Raw genomic sequence first — 23032 nt, 5'->3', positions numbered from 1 at the left:
GCAATGTAATTAAAGGAACACTCCACTTTTTTTGAAAATAGGCTAATTTTCCAACTCCCCTAGAGTTAAACAGTTGAGTTTTACCGTTTTTGAATCCATTCAACCGTTCTCCAGGTCTGGCGGTACCACTTTTAGCATAGCTTAGCATAGTTCATTGAATCTGATTAGACCGTTAGCATCTCGCTCAAAAATGACCAAAGAGTTTCGATATTTTTCTTATTTAAGAAAGTGCTGCGTAATATCATTGCTCCTGCTGTACCCATGGTACAGCAGCAAAGTTCCTTGATTATTACGCCGGAATGAGAATATAGTTCCTAGCTCCATATCAGCCTGAAAATCACAACTTTTCATTTTCTGTCGGTCTTACACAATGTAACTACAGAAAGAGTCAAGTTTTAAATAGGAAAAATATCAAAACTCTTTGGTCATTTTTGAGCGAGATGCTAACGGTCAGATCAGATTCAATGAACTATGCTAAGCTATGCTAAAAGTGGTACCGCCAGAACCAGAGATATTGAATGGATTCGAAAACAATGAAACTCAACTGTTTAACTCTAGCCTATTTTCAAAAAAAAAGTGGAGTGTTCCTTTAATTACGTTGCGGAGGGGGAGGTGGGATCAGACACGGATGTTAATGACAAAATAAACTTATTTTCAAAAAAAGTGGAGTGTTCCTTTAAACACTTCGTTTTTTCCATACTACTCGCACTATTTGTACTTAAAAACTTAGAATAGTACGCGTAAGTATGTGAATTGGGACGCACCTGGATGCCTGAAATAGCTGCCAAAGGGACTCTGGATTCGCCCCCCCCAGCGGTGAACTTTTGAACAAGTGCCTATGGTTTTTACCTGATCTCTGATCAGTTTTATGCACTTGTATAAGTTTTAATGAGACATTTGTATAATTAAAAGGAACAATATTAGTTAATATTCTAACAAAACAAGAACACATATTACACTTAATAGTTAATGATATTAGATGATTAGTTAATTGTATTTGATAGATTATATTTTCAGTAAAACACTTGAAATGGGTTTTAAAGCTGTTTTATGCATGTTTGGCCTGAGTTTTTGTTGCATTTACACTGTTTTGACCGGCAGGCGTCAGCAGCGCGTGGCGTTTCAAACGCTTTGAATCAGTTGAATCATTTGGAATTGGTTCAATTGATTCGAAGCTTCGAAAAGCTTCGTTTCTCCCATCACTACTCAAAAGCTTAAGCTGAGCTAAACGATGACAGATGGATGAAAGCATTGGCACATGACACCTGCAGTTGGTTCAATAAATAGTAACAATGAAACAGATAGATAATGTTACTAAAAAAAGATGTGACTTGGCGTTCTCAATATTGAATAAACAATCAACGCTAGTACGTTATCGTCGGGGAATTCTTATTCAAAATATCAAATGAAATAAGCATAAAATGTAACACTAAAAATAAGTTTTATTTTATAAGTGACATTTGTTTCAGTACATTACGGCATACTCCGGACCGGAAGTGCATCATGCGCATGAGCGGAGGTTCACCGTGATGTAACACGCTAGAAAGTTCCCCGGATATATGAAGTGTAGAGCGAAGGTCAGTGTCGCACAGACAGCGTGAGTTAATATACACAGTAAGTCATATTTAACAGAAACTCCAGCGAATCTTGTGTCTCTTCTGGAGCTGGTCATAAGAAAGGAAGATGCCGAGAGGAAGCCGAAGCAGAACCTCGAGGATGAGTCCTCCGAGGTGAGAGAGAGACACTATTATCCTGAGTTACTCGTGTGTGTGTGTGTGTGTGTGTGTGTGTGTGTGTGTGTGTGTGTGTGTATGTGTATGTGTATGTGTGTGTGTGTGTGTGTGTGTGTGTGTGTGTGTGTGTGTGTGTGTGTGTGTGTGTGTGTGGATCAATAACACATCTCTGTCACCTACAGCTTCACTACACCGACACTCTCACTGCCTCTTAAAAAGAGAGTAGTTATTATGAGTTATGATGCTGACATTTATATGATCATGAATCTATGAACAAGGTTAATATTTGTTTACAATATAAAAATATGTTTCTGCGTTCATAATCTATACTCTTTTTGTTGTTCTCTGCTCTAATATGTTTCTTTAGATGTTTAGTGTAAAGATGCACTTTTATTAAAATTGGTATTTCATAATTGCAGAATACTAAAAGTTTCTTCAGGTTTTAAAACTGTTAGATGAAGACAAAATTGATCTAAATCTAAAACATTTAAGAGATAAACAGGCACTAGTAAATATTGATTAATTGTTGACTAATAAATGTCCAATATTAACTGCTTTTTTATAAGTATCTAATATCTGTGATATATAAGGTAATATATAACCTTATATTTTATCAATGCGTATTGCACATCCCTGTTTGGTCCCTTATTTGAAAAAAAAAACACCTAGCAACCACCCAAAACATCCTAGCAACTGCGTATGTGTGCGTATCTGATAGACTGCATGGCCTTAAACCTGCCTAAGCCAAAGCTTTTAAGATTGCTTCAATCTTTTGGCCAGGCTTTCTCAAGCCAACAACAGAGTTTGTCTTGAATAATTTAAATAGATAAAATTCATCATGTTCATCAACATTCAGCATAATGAAGACAAAATTTTATGTAAATGTAAAAAAAAAAGAGAGAGAAATAAACAGGCACCGTTAAATATATAAAAAATTAATTGTTAATCACTACTGTATCATATCTACCAATAGCAATTCAATTAAAAAATATATTCCTTATATCGGTGATAACCCTTATGGTATCATTATTTTTGTGCTATAGAGTGCAACAGTCGAGATCCAGAAGTAAAAACTCAATTTTCTCCATAAGGAAAATTTTTTTTGAAAGGTTTTGAATTTATAAATATTTTAAAGACAGACCTAATGTGAGCTACAATGTTGTTAATCCATGATATTTGCTTCTGCTGAAGCTGTCAGCCTGCATTAATTCAGCTTATTTCTTTTAACAGTGGAATTTCTGGTGAAAAACTACATTACCCATGATGCTGTACAAAAATTACACCAATCAGAGAGTGGAAAGAAGCAACACACTCCAAAACATGTTTAGCTCCGCCCACTCCCATGAAGCACTGCAAACGTAATCGAGTCAATCTCTACACTCTCAAATGTTTGTGTGTATATATAATATAACATAACATAATAACATAAATGCATATTTTGCATTAAAATTATATAGTTTTTTAGTATATATAAAATCAACATTTGTAAATGAGTAGTTGTATAATTCTCCATCACTTTTAATTCGATTATTCAGTTTGCAATGCTTCATGGGATTGTAGTTCTTTCCCTCATTAAAGCCGTTAAGTACACAGTCTTTTTGTCTAATTTTCAAAAATGTTTTTTGCTTCAAATCAAAGTTTGTAGTGTTGTGATTATCCTCGCAGCTGATTGATTTTCAAATCCCTATTGGAAAAATTTATGAAAAAAATACTTTAGGAACCAGCGCCGCTGAAAAAAGGGGCGGGCACTGTTGCAGTCTATTTGGCCCCTAATTGGTCAAACTGTATAGTAACCACCCACATAGCAACACCATAGAAATTACTCAGAATACCCTAGCAACACCATAGCAACCCCTCAGTACACCTTAGTAACTGCCTAGCAGGTAGCAGCCATAAAAATATTGGTAGCATTTTACAATAAGGTTCATTAGTTAAACATTAATTAATGTATTAATGAACATGAGCTAACATGAGCAATACATTTGTTGCTGTATTTGTTCATGTTTATTAACATTAATTAATGAAAATACAGTTGTTCATTGTTTGTTCATGTTAGTTCACAGTGCATTAACTAATGTTAACAAGATTTTAATAACGTATTAGTAAATGTTGAAATTAACATGAACAAAGATTAATAAATGCTGTATTAGTGCAGTTCATTATTAGTTCATGTTAACTAATGAACCTTATTGTAAAGTGTAACCAAAATATCTAATATCTGCAATAACTTATATGGTGCAAATATGTGTTGTGCATCCTTATTTGGTCCATAATTGGTCGAACTGATTCACAAATTAGTTTGAATAGGGATTTAAAGGGTTAGTTCACCCAAAAATGAAAATTGTCATCATTTACTCTCCCTCAAGTTGTTTCAAACCTGTATGAATTTCTTTCTTCTGTTGAACACAAAGGAAAATATTTTGAAGAAAGTTGGTAACTAAACAGTTTGAGTTCCCTTTGACTTTCATTGTAAGGACAAAAATAGTGGAAGTCAATTCTTCAGAATATTTTCTTCTGTGTTCAGCAAATAAAAGAAACTTATCCAGGTTTGGAACAACATGAGGGTGAGTAAATGATGACAGAACGTTCATGTTTGGTGAACTATCCCTTTAAACTCATAATAACACACTCATAATAATAAATGCATGTTTTGACTCTAGTTACTCCTCACCATCACCTCCACCAATGGCTCGCGCCGCTCCTCCGCGCTCATACGCCCCGGCGCCCGCCGCTCCTCCCCCGTCAGCAGTGGGCGCTCCTGCTGCTCCCCGCCAGCCAGGAATGTTCGCCCAGATGGCGACCACCGCAGCCGGCGTCGCGGTCGGCTCTGCTGTCGGACACACGATAGGTCACGCCATGACCGGGGGCTTCAGCGGAGGTGGAAACGCAGATGCTGCCAGACCTGATGTTACCTATCAGGTAAACACTAACTCAAGCTTCTGCTTTGAATAGTTGTGCTCAGCTCTTCCTTCTGAAAAAAATAGTAGACTTTAGCATACCTAAGAAAAGTATGTGTTACGAAAAAATATACTATACTAAAAGAGAGTATATTATACTGTAGAAATGCTTTAAAATATATACTTGCACTACTGTTCAATCCTTTGGGGTCAGTACGATTTTATTTTTTTGAAAGAAAATACTTTTCTTCAGGAACAGGTTAGTTCACTTCAGAATTCAAATTTCCTGATCTCCATGTCATCCAAGATGTTCATGTCTTTCTTTCTTCAGTGGAAAAGAAATGAAGGTTTTTGAGGAAATCATTCCAGGATTTTTCTCCATATAGTGGACTTCACTGGAGTTCAACGGGTTGAAGGTCCAAATGTCAGTTTCAGTGCAGCTTCAAAGAGCTCTACATGATCCCAGATGAGGAATAAGAGTCTTATCTAGAGAAACCATCTGCCATTTTTTCTAAAAAAAAATACAAAAAATATATACTTTTTAACCACAAATGCTCCTCTTGCACTGCTCTACGAAGCGTCACGCATTACATAATCATGTTGGAAAGGTCACACGTGATGTAGGCGGAAATACCGATCCAGTGTTTACAAAGTGAACATGCAAAGACTAAGTCAAATGGCCTTTACAAAAAAAAAAAAAAGGTAAAACAACAATGTTGGAGGAGAAAATTAGATGAAGTTTTTTGCCCTAATGCGGTATTTCTGCCTATGTCACGCGTGACTAGGGCTGGGTAAAAAAATATTGATTTCTCGATTTTAATCAATTCTCATTTTTACGAACCAATATCGATTCTTAAATCCCAACAATGGATTAGTCAAGTCTGTTTTCAGTTGATGAATGAGCAGAATATGTAGCGCCTCCCAACCAATAAATCACAATAATCTTTGTGCTTTGTTACTTTTGATTTGAAGCAAAGTCTCAGATTTCAAATGACGTCCATCTTATTATGAGATTCAATAAATAAATACCGTTTTGGCGCTGTTTAATGTGGCGTGACAGATCGCTTTAGCGCCTCAGTTAAAGAGAAGCATGTGATCATCCTCTCCTCCACTTTAATACCAGTTACAGTGAAATAAACATGCATGAACATCTGAAGGTATGTTAAAATATACAGTACAACTGAAATCCGTATCATATCTCGTGTAATCGCTCAGTCAGTGTTTCAGCGGAAAGACGTCAATAAAACAGCTTCAATGTCATGTAACGTCGCATTTACCTCAGGAAAAACATATTCTGTGACCATAAACTCGTTAGTCAGCTAGAAAAGTGAACTCTAGAAAGCAACATTCTGACAAATATAGCTATGCACCGTTGTGAATAGTAATCGAATCATGAAAAATTGTCACTACCCAGTCCAACACATGACCTTTTCAATGTTATTACACAATGCGTGGAGCATCACAGAGCAGTGCAAGATTAGCATTTGTGATTAAAAAAGTATAACATTTTTAATTTTTTTAGAAAATGGCTGATTGTTTTCCTCAACCTTCATTTCTTTTCGACTGAAGAAAGAAAAACATAAACATCTTTCATGACACGGAGGTGAGTAAATTATCAGGAAATTTTAACATAAGTAAACATAAGTTCCTGAAAATTTAAAAATACTTGTGTATTTTTAAATCCTTATATAGTAATTATGGATGACAAATGAATGTATTAAAAACTATATTAATCTCTTATATCTGGTTGATCTTGCTAAGTAATTGTAGGAATACTGCTTTAATATGACAGAATGATGAATTGTCCTGTTGATTGTGTCACAGGAGCCATATCCGGCTCAGCCCATGTATCAGCAGCAGCCGTCAGCGTTTCAGCAGGAGCCGCAGCAGCAGAATCCCTGTGCATACGAGCTGAAGCAGTTCATCGAGTGCGCTCAGACACAGAGCGACTACAAACTCTGTGAGGGCTTCAGTGAAGTGCTCAAACAGTGCAAATTCTCCAATGGTATGTACTCTGAACCTGGTAGTGGCAGTGCAGGGGAAATTTACTTTTAAAGGCACAATATGTAAGATTTTTGGATTACAATATCTGAAAGCCACTAGAACAATGTTATATATTTTGTTGACTGGTGTACTTGCATCATCCCAACTGTTTCCACATGTTTAAATCAAGAAAAGTTAGCTATTTTAATAATATAAATGAACACGTAATCGCTTACTTTAATGCCCTCCGTGTTTACTTCTGTATGACAGCGTGCTGTGTGTGTTGAATTTCCCTGCAGAATTGAGTTACTTTTTCACTGTTGCAGCAGGTTGTTTTGCATCTCCTTGGGTTGAAGGGACCGCACTAACACGATATTTAACCCCTTAGAATGTGATTGGGCTAGTTTTGGACTATTTTTGAGAAGCAATTGACCGTTTGCGAAGACCCGCCCCCTTTAGTTACTTTTGCTATGTCTGACAAGTCATGCCGCTGTCACGCCACACGTTCTCACACAGTGAAAAATACGCAAAACGGAAGCTGACACTGCGTTGACAGACAAGGCAGAGCAGGTTACTTTTGATATTCAAAACTAACTTCTCTGACTGCTTTGTCGGACAGAATGGCGGATTCGGCGATATGATTGGTTAGATCACCTGTCAATCAAACTCCTGCACTGTCAGAAAAAAAGGTAGTACTTGTCACTGGGGAAGTACCCTAAGGTAGAAAAGCGAAAAGGTACATCTTTGTACCTTCTTACCCCTAAATGGTGCATATTAGTACCTTAAAGGTACATATTACTACTTTAAAAGCACATACTAGTACCTTTGTACCTTAGATTAGGGTACTGCCCCATTGACAAGCACTGTACCTTTTTTTCTGACAGTGTGGCGATTGAGTGGATTTTGTGGTAAAAACCTGGCAATCCCGTTTGTATCGTTCTTTTGCACATGCAGGTCAGTTCAGAACCATGATCTGTTCACACTGGAAATCTGATATTGGCCTCATTTAAAATAACAATGTGAACAACTATACAAAATCATCAGATCTGATTCTAATGCAAAAATCAGAATTGAGCATTAGGGCTCGCAGTGTGAACGTAACCTAAGTGACTGCTATGAAGACGAGATTTTTAAATGTAGTAGTTTAAAATGTTTAAGCAAATAGATTCAACTGAAAAGTAATGTACATTAATGTGTACATTTATAAAATAATACATTACTTTAGCCTACTCATTACATAAAAAATTAATCTGATTAAGTATTTCTTGTTACTTCTACCCTACCCTCAACACTAGTGAGTGATATGACATTTGACAAAGTTATAGAATTATTGATTGATATTTATTATCAGTGAATTTACTGAACAGCATTTACACTTGTAAATTCTGCAGAGTAAATTGATAAATGGCGCCATCTGGTTGGTCATTAAAGAGTAGCGCCATATTTAATTTTTGTCAGGAATGAAAATGAGGCTGTGAGGAGGTACAGTGCATTTAATGGAGTGTACTGTTGTTTAACAACATACCAGTTGTGCCCTCACAGCCTTGTTTTCTTAAAATTCAATATGTAAAATTCAATATGGCGTCTAACCTGACTTCAGAAGTAACATTGTTCACTTTAATGACATTATTAATAGTTCTGATAACATTAATTAGATTGTGATTACAGAAATATAATTATAGTTTTTCATTGAACTATTCCAATACTGAAAAATAGCTAAGGGAGTAATACCTAAACCTAGATTAACATAAACCATTCTGCTTATAGAATGGTTCTCTTGTTGTAGATTATGTAATGAACTTGCATACATTCATTTGCTCCTTCTTTTCCCCCCTAGTGTTTTTAGAGGCCACTGTAATGTTTATGGGTTGTATTGTTGTAAAGTAATTAAATTTATTGTTTTTCTTCCTCCAGGACTGTCATGAGGTTTGGATTGGAGACATGAACACAGCTATTCCATACCATCTGCTTACTTCTGGAAAAAGCTTCCTCTTAAAATGCAACTCAATCAAATATTAGGGCCTGTGTGAAAATTAAAAGCAGTATCTTAGGAGAAATGCTGTGTAACACATGTGATGCATAGTATTTATGTATTTGGTGTAGATAACTGCAGCGTTCTGATTTTTTTGCCTGAGTTTGAAGAGATCACAATGTGTATTGCAGGGGATTCTTTGTCAGTATATGTTCTTATTGAAAATGTGGAATTCAAATTATGTGAATTGCAAATAAAAGGATCAGAAACATTTACATGCATTTTATCTTTTTACCCACAATATCCATTCAAATGTATAGCATTACAGGTTATATAGTACTTGCTTACATCAAAAAGTAATCTGTTACTCCTTGTATCAAAAAGTAATCTGATTATGTTATGTGTGTTACTTGTAGCGTTACTTTACTCCTTACATCAAAAAGTAATCTCATTACGTTATGCACGTTACTTGTAATGCGTTACTTTACTCCTTACATCCAAAAGTAATTTGATTAAGTTATGCACGTTACTGGTAGTGTGTTACTCCTTATATCAAAAAGTAATCTGATTATGTTATGCATGTTACTTGTAATGTGTTACTTGTTAGATCAAAAATTTATTCCATAATGCACGTTACTTGTAATGCGTTACTTTACTCCTTACATCAAAACTAATCTGATTACATTATGTACGTTACTTGTAATGTTACTTTACTCCTTACATCAAAACTAATCTGATTACATTATGCACGTTACTTGTAATGTTACTTTACTCCTTATATCAAAAAGTAATCTGATTACATTATGCATGTTACATGTAATGCATTACTGCTCATTTCAGAGGAGATTGAAAACACCTGATTGCTAGGTTTTCTCAGAAGAGAGCTATGTTAGAAATGTGTCCATCTTGAACTTAATCAGAATGATCAGCTATAATAAGGGTAAATGGACATACTCTGGTACACTGGAGGAGCATCTGAATTGGGTTTCCACAGTTTTACCTTGACAGGTTGTAGAAATCTCTGATACAGAATATAAAGGATGTGATTCCATCAAAGATACCCGAACTTGTATGAAGTTTAATTGTGTATGCAATATTTTACATTTATATATTTTTTTGTATATATTTCATAGTTTTCACATGATTTTACATAATCTTATTTATAGTTTTGTTAAATACACACAATATTGCTGTGTTATTACTAGTATCTTTTCAGTTGAAACCATAAACGTATACTGTCCACTCGAATGGACATCTGGAAATGAAAAAAAAAAAAACAATCATTTTAAATCTTTTTTTTTCTTGCCCCAAGAGCAATAAAAACACTTAACTGACTGAGGTTATTATAATTCATGCATGAAAGGGTTAAAATATGTTTAAGCAAATAGATTAAACTGAAATGTAATGTGCATTACCTTTTTTTAAAGTACATTTATAAATGCGTTACATCAACAAGTAATCTGATTACGTTATGCACGTTAATTCACAATATCCATTCAAGTGTATAGCATGACCATATGCTTAATTTAAATATCCAGAAATGTATGCATTTAACAGATGCTAAATTCATCTCCTGAGCTTCAAAAATAAGTGCAATATATATTTAATCATCTTATATGTGTGATAGTAAATAATTAAAAAAAGAATCAGAAATAAACAGAAATATAGGTGTGAACTGGTTTTCTCATTGATATGGAGTGTATACCCATAAGTGGTAATACGATATGGGACTGTCCTGTCTTTAATACGGCTTTTATTTTTGGATCTTGACATTCACAGTTGCCCTTTCGGCGCTGTGTTGTTGAAGGCAGCAGCAGAGCCGTCATATCTCTACCGGGATATTCGTTAGGGAAGACTGTAACATGGACTGACCGCTGCCTGCACGAGCTGAAGGGGAAGAACACTGTTACACAAAGGGAATAATACTCTAGCAGGTATGTGAATGTCTTGCCTGTAATCCGCTCAGCAGGTTTCCGTCATGCGCCGTCCATGATGCTGCAGCAGATTGATGCGGAGCCGCTGCTGCTGGCGCGACTGTAAACACCGCGAGTTCAGGACCGAGGAGCCAACTAGATCATTAAATCAATGGGCTGAATGTCAAAGACTACAGTAACTCGGAAAATAAAGCAGCAGACACAAATAAAGCAGCGGGGTGACCACTGTACACTTATATGAACCATGGTATTTACAGGGCACGGCATTAGTCAGAAATGGTATTGCCATGGTGTAGAAAACAACAACAACATGGCATTACTGAAGAAACAAACCACAATTGCTGAACAGAAATGTAATAGGTTGTTTTTTGCCCCATGGTATTGCCATGTAAATACAATATGGTAATAATTTACACTTGTATATTTCAAAGCACTCTCTCATCACTATACCTATAGTTTTATTTGTATTATTATATATCCTGACTTCATCAGATGTTAACATGACCTAGTTGGTGTGCTGTAGGCTTAACCCATTTTTCTTGCAGGTGAGGCTATAATAATGACCAAGGAAGACGAAATCCCTGACTGGGCTGGAGCGCAGGACTTCTATCAGAAGTATGATCCAAAGGAGATCCTTGGAAGGTACTGTCACATTGTACACATATTTTAGGGAAGATGTCCTGGTCATATTCACCACCATTTACATAATAAACATTATTATTTTCACTTGATGCTAATGAGAATGAGATTTGGTGTGAAACATTGAGCCGTAACTGAAGCGGCACCGGTCTAGCTGCCAGGCATAGAGAATCTGCGGCCAGGGAGGATACGAGAAGCAGGGCAGGAACCAACACAAGACTCACAGTACACAAGACAACCAAGATAAGAACAACAGCTAACGATAAAACTACTAACGATAATATGACTAGAGAAACTAAGCAAGGGAGCTAGAATAATCACTTAAATAGTGATGAAAGCCAAAATATTAAATGTCACAGATGTATATTTACTGAGTAATCTATTTTGTACAGGGGGGTCAAAATGACCATTTTCAATTCAATTAAATTCAATTCACATTTATTTGTATAGCGCTTTTCACAATACATGCCGTTTCAAAGCAGCTTTACAGAGAATGCATGTCAACATCACAATTTAAAGAATGGAGTTAGCTGATAAAGTAATAATTTAGGCAATTAATTTATGATCACTGTTAGCAGTTTAACTGAAGGTAGAAGCAATGAGCTCCTGGAAAAATGAATTACATATTAACCATTGTCACCTGAGATTTGGAGCGAAATTAGAGGGGTGTAAAAACTAGTTTAGAAAGATGGCAGCATCATTATTTGATTTTTACACAGAGATTGGTAGGTCTATTGGTAAAAAATGTTGACTTTAGCAATCTTTGTTTCATTATATGCCAACGGTGACTGTTCAAAAATGGCAAAAAGCACTTCTTGTGCTTACATGCCTGTAAATCAAGAAGTGTTAAAGGGTTAGTTCAACCAAAAATAAAAATTATGTCATTAATGACTCACCCTCATGTCGTTCCAAACCCGTAAGACCTCCGTTCATCTTCAGAACACAGTTTAAGATATTTTAGATTTAGTCCGAGAGCTTTTCATTGAAAATGTATGTACGGTATACTGTCCATGTCCAGAAAGGTAATAAAAACATCATCAAAGTAGTCCATGTGACATCAGTGGGTTAGTTAGTAGTTTTGAAGCATTGAAAATACATTTTGGTCCAAAAATAACAAAAACTACGACTTTATTCGGCATTGTATTCTCTTCCTGAATCCTTTCCATTGAACTGATTCCATTGAATTGATTCCATTGAACTGATTCAGTTGAATTGATTCCATTGAATTGATTCCATTGAACTGATTCCATTGAATTGATTCCATTGAACTGATTCAATTGAATTGATTCCATTTAACTGATTCCATTGAATTGATTCCATTGAATCCTTTCATCTGTCGGCGTTGGTAATGCACTTTTACGTCGCCGTGGTTGTTTTTGGCGATTAGGACATCCGCGACATGCACACTTATGCACCATTTTAAAAAATATAGCAATACCAAAATACAAACAATGTAGAATAGCTTGAATACAGCGTGCGTCTCCCTCAGACTGTAAACGAAGCTCGGGCGCACCGGATAACACGTCAGCAGCGTCTTACGTCAGCAGCGTCACTGCGGAGTCGTGAACGCGAATTGACAACAGACCCGGAAGAGAATATAATGCTGAATAAAGTCGTAGTTTTTGTTATTTTTGGACCAAAATGTATTTTCGATGCTTCAAAATGTCGCAGATGTCCTAATCGCCAAAACAACCACGGTGACATAAAAGTGCATTACCAACACCGACAGATGAAAGGATTCAATGGAATCAATTCAATGGAATCAGTTCAATGGAATCAGTTCAATGGAAAGGATTCTGGAAGAGAATACAATGCTGAATAAAGTCGGACCAAAATGTATTTTCGATGCTTCAAAAAACTCTAACTAACCCACTGATGTCACATGGACTACTTTGATGATGTTTTTATTACCTTTCTGGACATGGACAGTCTACCGTACATACATTTTCAATGGAGGGACAGAAAGCTCTCGGACTAAATCTAAAATATCTTAAACTGTGTTCTGAAGATTAACGGAGGTCTTACAGGTTTGGAACGACATGAGGGTGAGTCATTAATGACATCATTTTCATTTTTGGGTGAACTAACCCTTTAAGGTATCTTAATATCCTTTTAGATTCTGGTTCTTAAACTTTCCTTTTGGTATCTTCATTTTAAAGGCCCTCAATGGTTCAATCCCAGAGATATGGGGATCCAAGAGTAAATTGGTAAATTGTTCACATTTTCAGTGGTCGAAAACCAATATGGGTCACTTTGCACACAGCTGATACTTTATTCTTTTAAAGAGGAATATCTGAAGAACAAATAATGTTGAAGCTAGAAATGAATCTCTGTCAACTCAATTGTGTACGACATACCCGAGTGCCATAAATATTCCTTTTCCAAAGTTTGCATGCCTGTTACTCTAAAAGATTATTCAAAATATCTTAATATCCTTCTAGATTCTCATTCTTAATAAACTTTCCCTTTGAAATATTAATTTCCAAGGCCCTGTATAGTTCAGTCCCATAGATCTGGGGATCTCAAAGCAGCTCCATGTTCAAATTGTTGTATTTTACCCATTTTCAGTGATTGAAAACCAAATGTGGTTCACTTTGCACACAGCTGATACTTGTTGCATTTAAAGAGGAATGTCTGAAGAACAAATTATGAATGTGTATTTTGTTTACCTCTATCAAAAGAATTGCATAAAACAACTCTCTGAATACCACAAAAACACTGAAAATGTTTCAGGTTAAGTTGAGGACATTAACTGGCTCTCAAAAGTGTATTAATAGAATATATACTTCAATCAGTTTTAGGGATATTTGGAAGAAGAATTTTAACAGCTTCTGAAGCTACCAAGGGTTCAGTATCAAAACTACACGTTACCACATTGACATCCCAATATCTATGAGACTGAACCATATAGGGCCTTAAAAAATTAAGATTAAAAAGTTTCATAAGAACAAGAATCTGAAATGACATTAAGATATCGAACACTTCTTGAATTAAAGACATGTAACCAGCATTAACTTCTTGAGCAGTTTGAGCTACAGTAACTCGACTGTTGGATCGGACCACACGGTCCAGCCTTCGCTCCCCACCTTGGCCGTCCATGACCCTGTCTCCGGTTCACCACTGTTCCTTCCTTGGAGCACTTTTGATAGATACTGACCACTGCAGACCGGGAACACCCCACAAGAGCTGCAGTTCTGGAGATGCTCTGATCCAGTCGTCTAGCATCACAATTTGGCCCTCGTCGAACTCACTCAAATCCTTACGCTTGCCCATTTTTCCTGCTTCTAACATCAACTTTGAGGACTAAATGTTCACTTGCTGCCTAATATATCCACACACTAACAGGTGCCAACAGGTTTTCAGCAAAGATTCTGTACAATTGATTTTTCATGGCACTTCATTGGACCATGTGTTATATACTCTACAATGTAGTATTTTCTTCAGAAGTCTATACTGAGAATAGTATTTCTCATATTTGATTATTGTGTTTGTGTTGCAGAGGGGTAAGCAGTGTGGTTCGACGCTGCATCCATAAGCGCACCACTCAGGAATATGCCGTCAAAATCATAGACATCACGCCATCAGATAAGATGAGCCCTGAGGAGATCGAGGAGATCAGAAATGCCACGACAAAGGAGATCGACATCCTCAAGAAAGTGTGCGGGCAAGAAAACATCAGTAAGTGTCCAGGATGATGGAATAGCAGCTTTAAAGCATGAAATTTACCAGCATCATGTTGAGATCAAGTGTATTTAGAGAGTCTTATATGATTTCTCGCTTCTCCAGTTCAGCTGAAGGATTCCTTTGAAACTAAAGCTTTCTTCTTCTTGGTGTTTGACTTGTAAGTATTGATTTCATACTTTTTATTATAAATACAGTACAGTCCAAAAGTTTGGAGCCACTAAGATTTTTAATGTTTTTAAATGAAGTTTCGTCTGCTCACCAAGGCTACATTTATTTAATTAAAAATACAGTAAAAAACAGTAGTATTGTGAAATATAATTACAATTTAAAATAACTGTGTACTATTTAAATATATTTGACAAAGTAATTTATTCCTGTGATCAAAGCTGAATTTTCAGCATCATTACTCCAGTCTTCAGTGTCACATGATCCTTCAGAAATCATTCTAATATGCTGATCTGCTGCTCAAGAAACATTTATGATTATTTTCAATGTTGAACACAGTTGTGTACTTTTTTTTTCAGGATTCCTTGATGAATAGAAAGTTCAAAAGAACAGCATTTATCTGAAATACAAAGCTTCTGTAGCATTATACACTACCGTTCAAAAGTTAGGGGTCAGTAAGAATTTGTATTTTTATTTCTATGGCAGTAAATACATTTATAATGTTACAAAAGATTAAATTTCAGATAAACACTGTTCCTTTGAACTTTCTATTCATCAAATAATCCTGAAAAAAAATATTGTACACAAATATTTTGTACAGTTGTACACATTAAATGTTTCTTGAGCAGCAAATCATCATATTAGAATGATTTCTGAAGGATCATGTGACACTGAAGACTGGAGTAACGATGCTGAAAATTCAGCTTTGCATCAAAGGAATAAATTACTTTGTGAAATATATTCAAATAGAAAACAGTTATTTTAAATTGTAATAATATTTCACAATATTACTGTCTTTTACTGTATTTTTAATTGAATAAATGTAGCCTTGGTGAGCAGAAGAAACTTCATTTAAAAACATTAAAAATCTTAGTGGCTACAAACTTTTGGACTGTACTGTATATATATATATATATATATATATATATTATGCTATATGTATAATATATAAATATTGTTCTCACAGGATGAAGAAAGGAGAGCTTTTCGATTATCTAACTGAGAAGGTTACGCTCAGTGAAAAAGAGACAAGGTTAGTATAATTTATAATGAATCACATGAAACCTGTCAAGAACATGTGCAGGTCATATTGCATCACAAAATCAAAGTAAAAAAAAAAAAAAAAACTGAGGCCAAATTCATGATTGTTACGATTGTTAGGCATTGTGACATTATTTTTTATGACAACTTTGTCACATTGCCTCCTCAAATCTCATTACTTTAATGTAGAAATATCTTATTCTCAATATTTAAAGTGTTATTGTACATAATGAAATTATTCATTGTACTTCCTTTAATTTATGATGATTTAATACAGGTTCAATACAGGTTACTGTACTTAATCAACAGCATTGGTTGCATTGATTACCACAAAAAAAAGAGTCGCCTCATCCCTCGTTTTCTTTACAAACAGCTAAAATCAAGGTTAAGGTAAGGCAATTAAAATAGAAGTGAATAATTTTATTAAATCACTTACATTAAAGGGTTGAAAATCCTGCCATCATTTACTCTTCCTCATGTCGTTCCAAATCCATAATAAGACTTTCGTGATCTCTTTGTTTATCTACAAAACAAATGAAGATGTTTGTAATGAAACCTGAACTAACCCTTTAATTCTTCTGTTAAAAGTTGTTGGTAGCACTTTTATTTTACAGTCCTGTTCCTCATGTACATACTATATACTTATTATAGTAATTGCAATAACTGGGTAATAACTATTATAAACCCATAAACCTAACCTTCACCCATGTAGTGCCCTTTTATTACCCAGTACTGTCTTCGGTAAGTACACTGTAAGTACATGTAAGTGCACGTAGTGTAAAAAAAAGTGCCGCTTTTTGATATAGCTTAGTATTAGAAACTCAACAAAGTTATGCCAGTGGCCACAAGAGACAGACAACTGATGAACAATATTACTGGAGGATTTTTTTTAATCTAATAAAATCACCTTTGAGAGAATAATTATGGTAATGAGAATATGAAGTCTTGTTTTTTTGTCTCTGTTTTCATTTTTGCAGGAAGATCATGCGCTCCCTGTTGGAGGTGGTTCAGTTCCTTCACTCTCAGAACATTGTGCACAGAGATCTAAAGCCGGAGAACATCCTTCTGGATGACAATATGAGCATCAAACTCACTGATTTTGGCTTTGCTGTGCAGATTACACCAGGACAAAAACTCCACGGTAAATCACTTCTTCCTGTCTAACTAGATGATGATGATGATGATGATACATAGAGAGAGTATAGGGATGTAATGACACATCGATATGAATCGATGCATCCATCAAATGACTTACGATATAATGTATAATGATGCAACATGTAAAAAACTATATTTTTAAGATGCACACAATCTGCACACAATGTCTCAAAGAACCTCACAACAGGCCAAAAAAGATACATTACAAGGATAGACATGAAGCTGCTCTTTTAATTCTTTCAAATAAATAATATAAAATTGCATGAATTATTCTTGAACTGACCAAAGTATTTAAAGGGAGAAGATTACATTAAAAACATGCATTTTAACATTAGACGTTAAATCCACTGTTGTCCTCTGGTCCTCTTTGTTTAGAGGTCACACTTGGCTCCTTTGTGGTCAAAAGTGACCGAAACCTTTAATTTTTTTAGGAAAACCAATGTAATATATCTTTGTTAAATAATATTTTTTTGATTATTGTTTAAAATTTTGAGGGTATTTTATGATACTATGAATTTTTTTTCTATTTTTTATTAGCTATTTTTCCCCATTGGAAATAATCCACATTTGTTTCTAATATATTTTAAAATAATGTTTCAATTAAAGCAGATTTCCATGTTAAAAAAGAGCATTTAAAGGCATTTAAAATCCCAGTTTTTAAAGGTAGATTAGTGCCATCTGGTGGCAGTAAAAAAAGAAAAACTTATGCAATGCCATGGTGTAACCACTAGATGCCGGTATAGTTCCATATGAAGTGGCTTATAAATTATATAGTGGTTTTTAGACATAACTTTTTATTATTAAGATTTGGATTTATACTTAGACATTCTCTCAGACTACTTTTTGTCAAGGTTTAGATTTTTTTTGTTTGAAATGTTGATTTGAAGTGTCAGTTTTTGCATTCATTTTACTACAGTCAAGCCTGAACATAGAGAAGCAGTTTGTAGTTTGTACCACCAAAAGATTCTCTGAGTTTTCATATTTTTTCATATTTCCTGTTCATTTCCTATGTCGGTAATTTTTGACTGTGAAGAAGCCAAGTGTGACTTTTTTTTTTTTTTTTCATCCTTTTAATACATCCAAATCATGTCCATGATATTTTTTGTGTTCACATAGCTAATGTGACAAAAGTCACCAAGTCACCATACATTACAATGAAAAAAAAAAAAAAAATCTGTCATTTTTGACCGAAGAAGACCAGAGGGTTAGATAATCTTTCTTTACAAAGTGACATCACCAACTACTTGTCTGGCAGGTGAAATCCCGTGTTTTTAGTCGTTTGCATGGATCCGCGTGAACGGGGATAGTTTTGATAACGTTGTCATCTGTACAAAGAAAAAACTTTTCTGTTTTTTTTGTACATCGTTGTCATATAAACGTACCCTAAGAGTAATCCCTTACTTTACTTTTTCAAGGGAAAAGTAATTAAATTACAGTAATTATTTACTTAGTAATGAATTTTACTCAACACTGATCACAGACACCTGAATCTAATTGGACAGTAATCATGTCAGGGCATGTTTTGAGGCATCTGGAAATATCATATCATGATACAGTCTATAATATCAGATCATATTGTGATGAAACATCAGATTTGCCCCCTTTAGCTAGCTGCCATTTGTCTAAAGAGGGACAAAGAGAGAGAGAGCGAGAGAGAGAGAGAGACGCCACTGCATTTTCTGGTCAGTAGTTGTCAGGTTTGTGCAGCTCTTGGATTCGGGTTTCATACTATCCTTATAAGAGAGGTTAACATGTTAGTGGAACTGGAAGAGCTGTTTGCTATTTGGTGTGCCCTCTGACCTTTAACCAGGAACAGAGTAGTTGCCTCTGCTCTAAGAATGACCCATCAATTACATAAATGTGAGTTTCATACATGACTAAAGGGGATGATACACGGGACAACTTTTTGAGCAATGTTGCCTGGGCACTTTCCCATTGAGAATGGGCAAGAAATTTCTATCTGGATACTTTAGATCAAAATTTATAGCCCATTCTCAATGGGAAAGTTAAATCTCTTTTTTTTTTGGCTGTAAAAGAAAACCTGCTTAATAATTATGCACACCTGAATATAAGTTTTTTTTTTCTCACATGAACAATTATATATCACTAATAAATGATTAAATACATAGTTAATAGTAGTTATGAGGATTGATGAGGTTTGGAATTGGTAAAATGTCTTGGAAAAAAATATGATCCGAAAATCAACTTACATAATAGTTATGCATGCACTGCATATTCTAAATCATTATATGATATATATCTTTTAATGAATAATATATAATAGAATCTTATAAAATATCAAAAAATCTATCATGTAATTGTATATTTATTATTTGTCATATTAAATTATAATAATATACAATTTATTATTTAAATAATTTTTATACATTTTGAAATGTTTTATATTTTTACTACCTGCATTTATTCTGGTTTAAAAAAAAAAAAAATCATTGTGCGTGGACCAAATGTTTTTCATTAATCTATTACAACAATGAGAATAAAATAAAACTTCTTATTGTATTTTATTTCATTTTTGGGTGAAATAAGAACCTAACATGATGTTAAACTGAAAACTGTACACACATAATGCATGCAGTATTAAATAACAGGCACAGGTGTTTCATTAGAGCTTCTTTGGTCTTGTGTCGTCACTCGCAGAGGTATGTGGAACGCCAGGATATCTAGCCCCAGAGATTATCGAGTGCTCTATGGATCCTCACCACCAAGGTTACGGGACCGCCGTTGATCTGTGAGTAGACCTTCATATGTGCTTTTCACAGCATGCCCAATGACAAGTTAATGAAACCAATTTACATTATACTTTTAGAAAAATGAAATAGAGAAAAATGACCGCACACCGTTGTCTTTTCCAGCTGGAGTGCAGGGGTGATCATGTACACCCTTCTTGCAGGTTCCCCTCCCTTTTGGCACAGGAAGCAGATGCTAATGCTGCGCATGATCCTAGCAGGAAGTTACGAGTTCACCTCTCCGGAGTGGGATGACCGTTCGGACACTGTCAAAGACCTGGTGCGTCTGGTGCAGACCTGGGAATATTCGAAATAGTGACACAGTCTCGTTTAGCTTACCAAGCCTACACCAGATCTACTAACCTGTGGTGTTCATGGGCTGTTTAAACTTCCAGATCTCCAGGTTGTTGGTGGTGAATCCCGAGACACGTTACACTGCCACAGATGCCTTAAACCACCCTTTCTTCCAGCAGTATGTGGTTGCAGAGGTGCGACATTTCAGTCCGTACAGGAAGTTCAAGGTGGGCTCTGTAATAATTGATTTAATTAATTATTCTAATTGTTGATTTATCTTGCATATATTTGTAGGAAAACACTTTGCAGCATTATGAGACAGTCACATTAGTAAAACTAAAAATGATAATAATGAATGATGAATTAAAATATAATAAATTATATATGTAAATAAATATATCAGGGTCGACTAAAGCTATTTATAACATGTTATATCTCACATCATTTTTCTTTAATATATGCACAATTTTATACAACAGTTCAATAAACAAGAAGTTAACGTTTAGTGAATTACATTTAAACTCAATTTTGTCTGTTTTTGCTCCATTTCACCACTGAAAATAGTTATAAACACACCAGAGGAGAACCGTTGTTCGTGTCCGAGCAACACGCAGTGGTGTTTCATTAATGAACGAATCTGCGTTTCTGAACAAATCAGTTGAGTGAACAATTCAGTGACCCAATTATATGTGCACCAATAACGCGATTATTTCTCATAATCAGAATAAGGTCTTAATCACAGTAAGATGCTTACATGACATGAGCAGAACTCTTCCCTCTAGTTTACATGCAGTTTTTATTACTCTGATTATTTGCTAATAAGCATGGTTATATCATACTCAGATAGGCATACAGTATGCATGTTACCGGCCATTGTTTTAAGGTATTCCTGGGACTTTTTTATGAGTACTGTGAATTTGGACATGCTTTTTTTGTCACATACTGTTTTTGCATACGATTGTATGCAATTAAGGATGCAGTCATAGTCACTTGGATCATTCCTGAATGAATCAGCCATTATGAACAAAATGGCTGATTGAATAATTCAGTGACTCCCTAATAATGGTGGTTCTGGTTTTTAAAAGCAGACTATAATTTTGTTTTCCCCCAATCATTTCATGTTTCTATATTCATAAATCATTAATCTCATAACATTACTTATGCATTTGTCTGTGTAAATACATGCCTCTGCAGTGCAAAGATGGATTCTGTTGATACTGATTTCATTTGACGTAATTTTCTAATCAAACTGATTGATTAAATGTAAGAATTTGCCCTTATGAAGGCAAACAATCCCCTTGGAAATCCATGCAGGTTAATTTCAGTCACTTGTGTTTTTCAGGTAATCTGCATGACAGTTCTGGCAACGATGCGCATTTACTGCAATTATCGACGCGCCAAGCCAGTTACCAAAGAAGTGATCAAGAGCGACCCCTATGCAGTAAAACCTATCCGCAAGCTCATCGATGCCTGTGCGTTTAAGATTTACGGACACTGGGTAAAGAAGGGGCAGACACAGAACAGAGCTGCCCTGTTTGAGAATAGTCCAAAAGCTATCTTGCTTTCTCTAGCAGCGGAAACAGATGATTCAGCTCTCAGAATGATGTAATAAATGTAAAGCACTCTACTGAAAACTATACAGGAAAATATGTATTATGACATCAGTACCTCATACTGCATGACATTGTGAGATGTTTCAAAACTTATGAGCTTTCATTTCATTCATTTTGCCCTGAAGAGTTGCATAAATGGCCTGCAACATTTAAATGATAATGAAATCCAGGCGTCAACCTGGATACCTGAAGATCTCGTGCTAATTCAGGTCTTATTTATTTATTCTGTAAGATAAATTATTTGAAATATTAAAACAAACAAAATATATGAAACTAAATGTGGATCCAAACTCATTTTATGGTGTTGTGTATAATGTGGGGTGAGAAAATTGAAATTGTGGGTTACATCTTTGTCACCTTTTTCACCCCCAATGAATTTGCCTCCCTGATATTACAAGTACAAAGAAAACCAATTAATCTGCCATATTCCTCTGTAAGATTTCTTTATAAATCATCTACTCACTCATATGTCTTTATTTTGTGGCACACAAAAGGAGAGAGTCGCATAGTCACCGTTAGTCACTGCTCTTCACTGATTACCATTTGTAACTTGAATAAGGATTAATCTATATTCAATTTATAGCTTATGTGAAGATTAATTTAAGTGAACTTAAAACAAAGTTGTTATAATTTTTTAAAGCCTATAGATTGTTTTTTTAATCTCATCTCTTTTTGTTTCTAATTTGAATTCAATTAGCTTTTAAAAAGAAATCAAATACACTGCTGAAAATAATATCTAATATTTTTCCCTATATTTTACGACAATTTTATGATTGGTTTATGTACTGCAAACACTTGTGCATTAAGTCCTCATGGAGTTTATACAAAAACAAATGATCACAGAATAAGGCAGAAAATAAATACAGAACCTATTAAAAGGTACTGAGAATGTTGAGAAACAATTCAATTTATTTAATCAAAAATTCAGTAAAAACAGTAATATTGTGAAGTAATATTACAAAATAAAATAGCTGTTTTCTATGTGAATATATTGTAAAATGTATGATATATCTGTGATCAAAGCTGAATTTTCAGCATCGTTACTCCGGTCTTCTGTGTCACATGAACACATGATCATTGATCATTCTGATATGATGATTTGCTGCTCAAGAAACATTTATGATTATTATCAGTGTTGAAAATCATATTAGATTGATTTATTGGGCACTGGG

At 35.0% G+C, this 23032-nt stretch overlaps 2 protein-coding genes across 3 annotated transcripts; both read left to right on the top strand.

Annotated features, from left to right (window-relative positions):
* Positions 1-1525: 1525 nt before the first annotated feature.
* On the top strand, positions 1526-8874 carry chchd2 (coiled-coil-helix-coiled-coil-helix domain containing 2). 2 transcript variants are annotated; one of them, XM_067365666.1, is made up of 4 exons: positions 1526-1730; positions 4394-4652; positions 6455-6635; positions 8528-8873. In XM_067365666.1, the coding sequence occupies exons 1-4, from the start codon at positions 1684-1686 to the stop codon at positions 8536-8538; spliced, it is 498 nt and encodes a 165-aa protein (XP_067221767.1). In that variant the 5' UTR covers positions 1526-1683; the 3' UTR covers positions 8539-8873. The 2 variants fall into 2 exon arrangements, with proteins under 2 accessions (XP_067221767.1, XP_067221766.1); XM_067365665.1 differs by lacking the exon at positions 1526-1730 and adding an exon at positions 2954-3091 and having other exon boundaries at positions 8528-8874.
* A 1497-nt stretch (positions 8875-10371) lies between these two features.
* phkg1a (phosphorylase kinase, gamma 1a (muscle)) lies at positions 10372-22307 on the top strand. Its single transcript, XM_067365664.1, has 10 exons — positions 10372-10519; positions 11065-11161; positions 14658-14836; positions 14945-14999; positions 15975-16040; positions 17026-17189; positions 19865-19955; positions 20080-20233; positions 20349-20474; positions 21590-22307. Exons 2-10 carry the CDS (start codon positions 11079-11081, stop codon positions 21854-21856), a joined length of 1185 nt encoding a protein of 394 aa, XP_067221765.1. The 5' UTR covers positions 10372-10519; positions 11065-11078; the 3' UTR covers positions 21857-22307.
* The last annotated feature ends 725 nt before the right edge of the window (positions 22308-23032 follow it).

This window comes from Chanodichthys erythropterus, chromosome 17, assembly GCF_024489055.1.
Source record: "Chanodichthys erythropterus isolate Z2021 chromosome 17, ASM2448905v1, whole genome shotgun sequence".
NCBI lineage: Eukaryota > Metazoa > Chordata > Actinopteri > Cypriniformes > Xenocyprididae > Chanodichthys > Chanodichthys erythropterus.
The sequence above is the reverse complement of the archived record's forward strand: the minus strand, read 5'-3'. Positions and strand labels throughout refer to the sequence as shown.

Coding starts and splice junctions, on each gene's coding strand:
- phkg1a (XM_067365664.1), top strand. CDS start 11,079: ATGACCAAGGAAGACGAAATCCCTGACTGGGCTGGAGCGCAGGACTTC. Junction 11,162..14,657: donor CCAAAGGAGATCCTTGGAAG/GTACTGTCACAT, acceptor TTTGTGTTGCAG/AGGGGTAAGCAGTGTGGTTC. Junction 20,475..21,589: donor GTCCGTACAGGAAGTTCAAG/GTGGGCTCTGTA, acceptor TGTGTTTTTCAG/GTAATCTGCATGACAGTTCT.
- chchd2 (XM_067365665.1), top strand. CDS start 2,994: ATGATGCTGTACAAAAATTACACCAATCAGAGAGTGGAAAGAAGCAAC. Junction 3,092..4,393: donor TCCCATGAAGCACTGCAAAC/GTAATCGAGTCA, acceptor TTTTGACTCTAG/TTACTCCTCACCATCACCTC. Junction 4,653..6,454: donor GACCTGATGTTACCTATCAG/GTAAACACTAAC, acceptor ATTGTGTCACAG/GAGCCATATCCGGCTCAGCC.